Source organism: Triticum urartu, chromosome 6A, assembly GCF_056163025.1.
Source record: "Triticum urartu cultivar PI428250 chromosome 6A, HENAU_Tu73, whole genome shotgun sequence".
Classification (NCBI taxonomy): domain Eukaryota; kingdom Viridiplantae; phylum Streptophyta; class Magnoliopsida; order Poales; family Poaceae; genus Triticum; species Triticum urartu.
In genome coordinates, this window is record NC_141878.1 from 437,985,528 (window position 1) to 437,996,529 (window position 11,002).

General features: G+C 45.5%; 1 protein-coding gene across 1 annotated transcript; it reads left to right on the forward strand.

The window, feature by feature from the left end:
- The first annotated feature begins 8,789 nt into the window (after positions 1-8,789).
- LOC125513903 (GATA transcription factor 7) lies at positions 8,790-10,690 on the forward strand. The gene is made up of 3 exons (XM_048679113.2): positions 8,790-9,074; positions 9,206-9,499; positions 9,598-10,690. The coding sequence occupies exons 1-3, from the start codon at positions 8,805-8,807 to the stop codon at positions 10,354-10,356; spliced, it is 1,323 nt and encodes a 440-aa protein (XP_048535070.2). The 5' UTR covers positions 8,790-8,804; the 3' UTR covers positions 10,357-10,690.
- The last annotated feature ends 312 nt before the right edge of the window (positions 10,691-11,002 follow it).

Consider the following 11,002-nt stretch of genomic DNA (forward strand, 5'->3'; position numbering starts at 1 on the left):
GTGGAGGAGGATCCCCTAGGATTTCAACAGGAAAATTGTTTTTCAGAATAGGTTCTCGTTTAAAGAATGCTTCGTCTATTTCCCTTGTTTCATTCATAAACATATCATTTTCATGGTCTAGCAAATATTGTTCTAAAGGATCACTAGGAGGTACGACAATAGAAGCAAGACCAATAATTTCATCCTTACTAGGTAATTCTTCTTCACGGTGTTGTCTACTAAATTTAGAGAAATTAAATTCACGAGTCATATCATCTAAACCGATAGTAACAACATCCCTTTTGCAATCTATGGTAGCATTAACAGTGTTCAGGAAGGTTCTACCAAATATAATGGGACAAAAGCTATCTTGTGGGGAACCAAGAACAAGAAAATCAGTAGGATATTTTGTTTTCCCACACAAGGCTTCAACATCTCTAACAATTCCCATTGGTGAAATAGTATCTCTATTGGCAAGTTTAATCATCAATATCTTCTATCTCAGCAGGTGCAATATCATGCATAATTTCTTTGTATAAGGAATAAGGTATTGCGCTAGCACTAGCACCCATATCACATAAGCTATGATAACAATGATCTCCTATCTGAACAGAAATAACAGGCATGCCTACCACATGTCTGTTTTTATCTTTAGCACAAGGTTTAGCAATTCTAGCAGTCACATCAAGGAAATGAATAACATGCCCATCAATATTATCAGACAAGAGATCTTTAACAATAGCAATATCAGGTTCAACTTTAATTTGCTCATGAGGTGTATAAGTTTTAATATTGCTTTTACGAACCACAGTTGAAGCTTTAGCATGATCCTTTATCGTAACAGGAAAAGGTGGTTTCTCAACATAAGAAGTAGGAACAATAGGATCATTATAAGTGACAATCTTTTCTTCAACTTTAATAGGTGCATCAACTTTTACTTCTATGGGAGGATGGTATTTAAACCACTTCTCCTTGGGGAGATCAACATAAGTAGCAAAAGATTCACAGAAAGAAGCTACTATCTCAGAGTCAAGTCCATATTTAGTGCTAAATTTATGGAAAACATCGATATCCATAAAATATTTAACACAATCAAACCTAGGTGTCATACCTGACTCCTTACCTTTGTCGAGGTCCCAATCTTCAGAGTTGCGTTTAATTCTTTCCAATAAATCCCATTTGAATTCAATAGTCTTCATCATAAAAGAGCCAGCACAAGAAGTATCAAGCATGGTGCGATTGTTATCAGAAAGTCAAGCATAAATTTTTTGAATAATCATTTCTCTTGAGAGCTCATGATTGGGGAATGAATATAACATTGATTTAAGCCTCCCCCAAGCTTGAGCGATGCTTTCTCCTTCGCGAGGCCAAAAATTATATATATAATTGCGATCACGATGAACTAGATGCATAGGATAAAACTTCTGATGAAATTCCAATTTCAATCGTTTGTAGTTCCATGACCCCATATCATCACATAGCCTATACCATGTCGATGCATCTCCTTTCAAAGATAAAGGGAAGACCTTCTTCTTAACAACATCTCTGGGTACACCTGCAAGCTTAAATAATCCACAAACTTCATCCACATATATTAGATGCTCATCAGGATGTTTTGTTCCATCTCCTAAAAAGGGATTAGCTAGCAGTTTTTCTATCATACCCGAAGGAATTTCAAAGCAGACATTTTCATTTTTAGTAGGTTCAGTAGGTTGAGGAGCAACTCTTTGCTCTACTGGTCGGGATGAAGATACCCTGAACAAGCCCCTCAGAGGATTACTTTCCATAGTAACAAGTGACAGTAAATTTCAGCACACTATATAAATTTTTTCCTTACCAAATTCCACCTACCAAAGGCGCTTCACTCCCTGGCAACGGCGCCAGAAAAGAGTCTTGATGACCCACAAGTATAGGGGATCTATCATAGTCCTTTCGATAAGTAAGAGTGTCGAACCCAACGAGGAGCAGAAGGAAATGATAAGCGGTTTCCAGCAACATATTCTCTGCAAGTACTGAAATAAGTGGTAACAGATAGTTTTGTGATAGGATAATTTGTAACGAGCAACAAGTAACAAAAGTAAATAAAGTGCAGCAAGGTGGCCCAATCCTTTTTGTATCAAAGGACAAGCCTGGACAAACTCTTATATAGAGAAAAGCGCCCCCGAGGACACATGGGAATATCATCAAGCTAGTTTTCATCACGCTCATATGATTCGCGTTCGGTACTTTGATAATTTGGTATGTGGGTGGACCGGTGCTTGGGTGTTGTCCTGTCTTTGACAAGCATCCCACTTATGATTAACCTCTATTGTAAGCATCCGCAACTACAACAAAAGTATTAAGGTAAACCTAACCATAGCATGAAACATATGGATCCAAATCAGCCCCTTATGAAGCAACGCATAAACTAGGGTTTAAGCTTCTGTCACTCTAGCAACCCATCATCTACTTATTACTTCCCAATGCCTTCCTCTAGGCCCAAATAATGGTGAAGTGTCATGTAGTCGACGTTCACATAACACCACTAGAGGAGAGACAACATACATCTCATCAAAATATCAAACGAATACCAAATTCACATGGCTACTAATAGCAAGACTTCTCCCATGTCCTCAGGAACAAACATAACTACTCACAAAGTATAAACATGTTCATAATCAGAGGGGTATTAATATGCATATAGGATCTGAACATATGACCTTCCACCAAATAAACCAACTAACATCAACTACAAGGAGTAATTAACACTACTAGCACCAATCCCGGACTTGGAGACAAGAATTGGATACAAGAGATGAACTAGGGTTTTGAGAGGAGATGGTGTTGATGAAGATGTTGATGGAGATTGCCCTCTCCCGATGAGAGGAGCGTTGGTGATGATGATGGCGATGATTTCCCCCTTTGGGAGGGAAGTTTCCCCGGCAGAACAGCTCCGCCAGAGCCCTAGATTGGTTCCGCCAAGGTTCCGCCTCGTGGCGGCGGAGTTTCGTCTGAGAAGATGGCTTATTCTTTTTTTCCCATCGAAAGACTTCATATAGCAGAAGATGGCCACCGAAGGGCCACCAGGGGGCCCACGAGGTAGGGGGCGCGCCAGGGGGTAGGGCGCGCCCCCACCCTCGTGGGCAGGGTGTGCCCCCCTGGTGAACTTCTTGCATTCAATATTTATTATATATTCTGAAATTGACTTCCGTGAAGTTTCAGGACTTTTGGAGTTGTGCAGGGTCTCTAATATTTGCTCCTTTTCCATCCCAGAATCCAAGCTGCCGGCATTCTCCCTCTTTATTTAAACCTTGTAAAATAAGAGAGAATAGGCATAAGTATCGTGACATAATGTGTAATAATAGCCCATAATGCAATAAATATCGATATAAAATCATGATGCAAAATGGACGTATCAGAATTTAAGCAGATCCAATCCATCTAAGATACCTTGCCAAGTGAGCGATGCTGAGGATAAACAGTGTCAAAGATATGCCCCTGGGATAATATTTTCCCTTCGTCACCTTGATGCATAAGAATTATGGGGCGATCTCCAAGACTGCTTAGCCAGAAGAGCTTGATTAAATAATCTTAGATCATGATGAAGGAAATATGCCCTAGAGGCAATAATAAAGTTATTATTTATTTCCTTATATCATGATAAATGTTTATTATTCATGCTAGAATTGTATTAACCGGAAACTTAGTACATGTGTGAATACACAGACAAACAGAGTGTCCCTAGTATGCCTCTACTTGACTAGCTCGTTAATCAAAGATGGTTAAGTTTCCTAGCCATGGACATGTGTTGTCATTTGATGAACGGGATCACATCATTAGAGAATGATGTGATGGACTAGACCCATCCGTTAGCTTAGCACTATGATCGTTTAGTTTATTGCTATTGCTTTCTTCATGACTTATACATGTTCCTATGACTATGAGATTATGCAACTCCCGAATACCGGAGGAACACTTAGTATGCTATCAAACGTCACAACGTAACTGGGTGATTATAAAGATGCTCTACAGGTGTCTCCAATGGTGTTTCTTGAATTGGCATAGATCGAGATTAGGATTTGTCACTCCGATTGTCGGAGAGGTATCTCTGGGCCCTCTCGGTAATGCACATCACTATAAGCCTTGGAAGCAATGTGACTAATGATTTAGTTGCGGGATAATGCAACGGAACGAGTAAAGAGACTTGACGGTAACGAGATTGAACTAGGTATGATGATACCGATGATCGAATCTTGGGCAAGTAGCATACCGATGACAAAGGGAACAACGTATGTTGTTATACGGTTTGATCGATAAAAGATCTTCGTAGAATATGTAGGAGCCAATATGAGCATCTAGGTTCCGCTATTGGTTATTGACCGGAAATGTGTCTCGGTCATGTCTACATAGTTCTCGAACCCATAGGGTCCGCACGCTTAACGTTCGATGACGATTTGTATTATGAGTTCGAAGGTTGTTTGGAGTCCCGGATGAGTTCACGGACATGACGAGGAGTCTCGAAATGGTCGAGACATAAAGATCGATATATTGGAAGGCTATATTCAGACATCGGAAAGGTTTCGAGTGATTCGGGTATTTTCCGGAGTACCGGAGAGTTACGGGAATTCGCTGGAGGAAGTAGTGGGCCTTAATGGGACATACGGGAAAGGAGAGAAGGGCCTCAAGGGGTGGCCGCACGCCCCCCCCCCCCATGGGTTGGTCCGAATTGGACTAAGGAGGGGGCGGCGCCCCCCCCCCCCTCTTTCCTTCTCCCTCTCCTCTCCTTCCTTCTTCTCCTACATGGACTAGGAAAGGGGGAAACCTACTCCTACTAGGAGTAGGAATCCCCCCTTTGGGCACGCCCCTTGAGGCCGTCCCTCCTCCTCCTCCCCTCCTTTATATATGGGGGAGGGGGCACCCCATAGATACACAAGATTGGTCTTAGCCGTGTGCGGTGCCCCCTCCACAGTTTTCCACCTCGGTCATATTGTCGTAGTGCTTAGGCGAAGCCCTGCATCGGTAACTTCATCATTACCGTCACCACGCCGTCGTGCCGATGAAACTCTCCCTTGGCCTCAACTGGATCAAGAGTTCGAGGGACGTCACTGAGCTGAACGTGTGCAGATCGCGGAGGTGCCGTGCGTTCGGTACTTGGATCGATTGGATCGCGAAGACGTTCGACTAAATCAACCGCATTACTAAATGCTTCCGCTTTTGGTCTACGAGGGTACGTAGACACACTCTCCCCTCTTGTTGCTATCCATCTCCTAGATAGATTTTGCGTGATCATAGGAAATTTTTTGAAATACTGTGTTCCCCAACACACGAAAACCCATACCCCCTCACCTTTGGGCCCTGTCAATTTACCCCAAGCCAACCAATGAGTTTTCCTCCTATCCTCCTTGTCACCCCTCCAAAAATTCCTTATAATCTGAGATAGATCCTCACAAAGTGATCCCGGGAATTTAAAGATGCCCATGGCATAAATCGGAAGAGCCTGATGAACTAATTTGATCAAAGTTTCCTTTTCCCTACTAGACGCATATTTTTCTATCCAATCCGATAATATTCTAACAGCCTTTTCTTTAGTAGATTGAAATTTACCAGCCTTCATTCTATCTTGTGGCACTGGAAGCCCAAGATATTTATCTTGAAAACCATCGGCAATAATGCGCATGATTACCATGGAAGCCACTTGATCTTCCATGCTACACTTCTTCCTCAACATAATAGAGCATTTATCTGGGCTCAGTAACTGGCCAGTCCCCTTCTCATAAGTTGAAAGAATATTTTTAATACATTGCTTGATTAATGGACCCCTTGAAACACAACAAGCAGTCATCACCAAACAAAAGATGAGAATTACCTGGAGTATGCCTATTCACCTTGAAAACTTGAAGAGCTCCTTTAGCACATGCATCTTATAGTAACAAAGAAAGATCCTCTGCCACAAAAATGAATAAATATGGACATAAAGGATCCCCTTTCCTGATACCACGAGAAGGGTAGAACGATTCCAAGAGCTACACCATTAAGCGCACTGATGATTTGACTGAGGTAACACAAGACATAATCGAGTTTATCCAACCTGCTACAAAACCCAAAGCCCCGAGCATCCTTTTTGAAAAGTGGCAATCCACCAAATCATACGCTTTGGCTAAATCCAATGTATAAGCACAAAATTCACCCCGACTATCCTCAAGCGTACTTAAAGAATGTACACATTCAAAAACTATAAGAGCATTATTAGAAATTAATCTCCCATGAATAAAAGCACTTTGGGTTGGGAGATCATACCATCAAGAAGCGGTCTCAGCTTGTTCACAAGGCACTTCGAAATAATTTTATAAATAACACTACATAGGATGATAGGAAGGAAATATTTAATACACTGGGGTTTATTCACCTTTGGAATAAGAACAATAATCGTATCATTTACCCCATTCAGCAGTATACCAGTGGCGAAAATATTTTTCACTGCAGGAATAATATCCTCTTTGAGAAAAGAAATCCAATCCTATACATCTAACGTACGTATCAACTTGCTATTCAAGATATCCACCTCCGAAGTGCCCAGCCGCCGTCACCTCTGGAAATTAGCCTAGGTCCTCTGCCTCCTGTGGTCCTGCTGGCGGCGCCGCCGGTCCACCTTGTCTCCGATGGCCCTAGGGCCATGGATGTGTGGTGGATCCCGGTCTTGCCGACTGGAGGGGTCCATTTTTAGATGTTTTTTCAATTTTTGTTAGAGTTTGTGTTCGGCTTAGGAAGGCGAGACGGAGGTGGCTCCCTAAAGATGGAATAAGGTTCTCTTCGCCTAGCCCCGTTCCGGTGGTGCATAGCACCGTTGGAGGGCGTGTGGAGGTGTCTTCGGTGGATCTCGCGGGATCCAGTCGGTGCTTGTCTTTTGTGGATCTACTCAGATTCGGTCTTCATTCGTCTACTTCTGTGTGTCTTTAGGGTGGATCCTTCCGATCTACACATCTTTCCATCGGAGCGGTTGCTGGTCTGGTGCGCTTGTTCTATGGGGCCTTAACACGACGACTTACCGACTATCTACTACAAGAAGTTTTGTCCGGGTTCGGCGATGGAGGGGCGATGACGGCGGTGTGCCTTCGGTTCGCTTTAGTGCTTGTAGTCGTTGGTAGGGTCTACTGATCTGGATGTAATTTTTATTTTTTCGGGTGTCCGTTGTATTGTCATGGTTGAAAATGAATAGATTGAAACTTTTCTTGCAAAAAAAACCCTTTGAATAGTCCCCAGTTCCACTGAAAAAATTCTTGCAGGAAGGCCATCTGGATAGTAGTCTTTTATTAATGGTTTGTAGGATTAATATCTTTATGACTTTTCCCTCCATGTGTTTCAAGCCTCATTTTGTAGCGATCCAATGCACCCCATCTTTGTCTACGTTATCTCCCTTTATTCCTCCAAAAAAACAATGTGTTTATTTCTAATGCACTATCCAAGTGCATCACACGCAACATTCATATCTTGTGAGATCTTTGAGGAGATCATGTAGATGCTCTTTGATTCGCATCTAAAATTCTGACGTTAGATTTTTAACATTTAGGATAGTAATTTCAGAGGATACCAGCATTATGATTTTCTCTTGATAATTTGTTTGATTTGTGTAGCATTGTATTCTATAAGAGTTTTTCTGCATGACTCTACTGCACTATAATTATAGGACAGGTTTCATTGACTCAAAGCTCTTGTTAAGATCCGTCTTTTTTCATGGCGCAACAAACAAATTTTGGTGCAAATCCACTACGACAACATTTAAGTGGCCATGACATTGCAATCTTACGTTTACACTATTTGGCGCACTCATGTGTTTTGGTACACCCTGATACACTTTGATAGACGGTTCTAAATACCCTACAAGCCAAACAGATCACAACTCGGCCAAATATGGAGTAGAAGGTTTGTCGACCCGATTTGGCAAGGCAAATTTGTGATTTCATTTATTCCACACGCGATGCATGCTGCTTGCACCACAATGGCAACAAATAAACACCGAACATGCTTGCACCACAACGGCATTGCTTACCGCTTGGAACAAGCAGGTAGCTATCTAAAACAACAATCGGCATTGCTTGACATGATTGTTATTGCCCGCCTGAAGCAAACAAACTCAGATTTTCGCAACAGCATTTCCTCCGAAGGAACAGAGGGAAAGGAACCCGCAGGCCCATCACGAGTCCACACCGGCCCCTGTGCAACCCGTAGTAATCAATCGCCCCCACCGGCTTACTCACCGACGCAAAAGTTGCAAGCAAAATAATATAATCACACAAATTGCCCCGGCGAATAAACTGCTGCCGCGCGCAGTGCGCGAATCTGTTCCAGATTCGCTCATTTCGGGGAGTACATGTATTTTCGGAAAGGAGACTGTCAGATAAGAGGGTCAAATTATCACCCCTCTTCCCGCAAAAAAAGAAAAAGAATCACTCCACTTAAAATAGACCAATACAAATAAGTAGTGGCAGTATCGGCGTGAGTCAAGCTTAGAGATGCTCGGCAACACGTTTATTAAGGTGACCTGTGTCTGTTACTAGCTAGTACTCAGGTCAAGTGGTGAAATGGTATCATTACATCTATCAGCTAAATATTTTATTAATAGACCATCGTAAGTTGTACATATATACTCCCTGCGTCTCATGATGTAAGAGTTTTTTGACAGTACATCAACGTGAGAAAACATCTTATATTATGAGACAGAGGAAATATTGTTTTAGCATATATATTCATCCGGGAACTAGCATCCAAAAGCATAGTAACGAATGGAGTAAGAATATATATATGTGACTATTGACTGGTACTATTATTTTTCTTGACAGGAAAAAGAAATGGAGTGGAGCAACGTGATTGAGGGAGAGCAAAGCGGGAGAAAAAGGGAGGGGGGAAAACAACGCAACAGTGCATTTGTTGCGGACACGGACTTTGGCAGCCATTCAATGACCCACCAGACACTCATCTCTTCCGCCCCTGCCGCTGCTGCCTTTTCCTCTGCTCCTCACCTCCTCCACGCCTCCCTCCCTACCCTTTCCCCCTCCTCCTCTCCGGCCGCCTCCGCCATGTCGTCGTCGTCGTTCGCACACCACCACGGCTCCCTGCAGGTAAGCATACATAGTCTCTCTGTGCTGAGACGTGTGTATGTGTGTGTGTGTGAGACGGTTTCTAGCAAGAGAGAAGTGGTTCTCGTGCGGGAACTGACGAGAGTTTGCTCTTTCTGTGGGTGCGGTTTCAGGTGGAGAGGATGTCCGCGCTGAGGAGTAGCCTCAGGCCGTGCGAGGCAGCCGAGGAGGTGGCGGCCGCCGTGGTCGCTGGGCCGGCGGCGTGGGGAGCCGGGCTGCTGGGTGACGGCTTCTCGGTGGAGGAGCTCCTCGACCTTGAGGAGCTCTGCGAGGTGGACAAGGACGGCGGCTTTCTCTGCGAGACGGCGCCGGCGGCCGAGGAGGAGGAAAAGTGCAGTGACTCCCACGGGTCGTCGGCGGTCTCCTACGAGCTCATGCCGCTTATGCCGCCGGAGATGGACCTGCCGGTAAGACGTTTGACCTTATTTCTCTCCCTTTTTCCGGCCAGACGGCGCTATTTTAGGTTTCCAGCGTTATTCATTTCTTTTGCGTGCTTTCTGTGTAGGCCCACGACGCGGAGGAACTGGAGTGGGTGTCGCGTATCATGGACGACTCGCAGGCAGAGCTCCCGCCGCCGGCTCAGCTCCCAGCGCCAGCGGCGTGGCCACCGCAGCACCGCCGGCCCCAGGAAAGCGCTGTGCCGGCCGTGGACCCTATGCGGACCCCGACCATATGCGCGCTTTCCACGGAAGCGCTGGTGCCGGTGAGGTCCAAGAAGCGCAGCAAGCGCTCGCGGGGCACCACCGTGTGGTCGCTCTCCGGCGCGTCCATATCCGACTCGGCGTCGTCGTCCGCCACCAGCTCCTCCTGCTCCTCGTCGGCCTCCCTGTCGTCCTTCTTCCTGATGGACTCCCCAACCTTCAACCTCCTCGACGAACCGCCACGCACCAAGAGCAAGAACAAGAAGTCCAAGCACAAGCTCAAGAAGCGCGGGCGCAAGCCAAAGAGCCATCTCCCGCCGCAGCTGTCTGGCGGCGCCGCCTCCCCGCCCGCCCAGGGCGACCGGCGGTGCAGCCACTGCGGCGTCCAGAAGACGCCCCAGTGGCGCGCGGGGCCGGAGGGCGCCAAGACGCTGTGCAACGCCTGCGGCGTCCGCTTCAAGTCGGGGCGGCTCCTGCCGGAGTACCGGCCGGCGTGCAGCCCCACGTTCGTGGGCAACCTGCACTCCAACTCCCACCGCAAGGTGCTGGAGATGCGCCGCAAGAAGGACCCCGTCCCCGTCGCCATCGAGGCCGCCGCCGCGCCGGCCGTCGCCTCGTTCTAGCCGCCCCTCCCCGCGGCGGCTAGTGTACATCTTTTTCGGCCGTGTCGTTGATTAGTCTGTTGTAACGTACTCCTCCTGGATTTTTCTTGGCGTCCTCTATTTAGTTGTTGCCCTACTACTAGAAAGAACTTATCAGAAAGTAGTTTCAGTAGGAGTCTATTAGGTCGTGTTAGGTGTAGGGATTACCACTACTCTACTAAGCTTTCGGTTTTAGGTTTGGTCTGTTAGGATATTGCCGTAGAAGTGGCGCCTTTTTAGTGGAGTCTCGGGAAGAAAGCTTTTCGAAGCTGTTTGAATCATGCGAGGCAGAAGTGGCAATGTCCATGCTTGGTTATCTTTGGTGTGAAGCGAGAAGCTAGCTAGCTGCCTTGTTTTTCTTTCTAGGAAGCTGCCAAGCCCATGGTTCCAGAAGAATACTCTGTCTGGTACTAGTATCATGGCGTGAATTCCCCTCTTCCTCTTCACATCACTACATCAGAAATTCAGCATCCCCTGTGCCAAATCTACCCAAGGAGTTGCAGCTTACGGCCCTTCGTCATTACTACTACGAACTCGTACGTATCTGATTAATGGCCACCGCACATCGGGTACAAACAGGACCCTGATACTGCACCGTTACCGTCCATCTACGACACCCAAATTACTA

Bases quoted from the DNA above. Each gene is read 5' to 3' on its own strand.
- LOC125513903 (XM_048679113.2), top strand. From the start codon at position 8,805: ATGGAGTGGAGCAACGTGATTGAGGGAGAGCAAAGCGGGAGAAAAAGG. The intron at 9,075-9,205 runs GTAAGCATACAT...GTGCGGTTTCAG, and splicing joins ACCACCACGGCTCCCTGCAG to GTGGAGAGGATGTCCGCGCT. The intron at 9,500-9,597 runs GTAAGACGTTTG...CTTTCTGTGTAG, and splicing joins CGCCGGAGATGGACCTGCCG to GCCCACGACGCGGAGGAACT.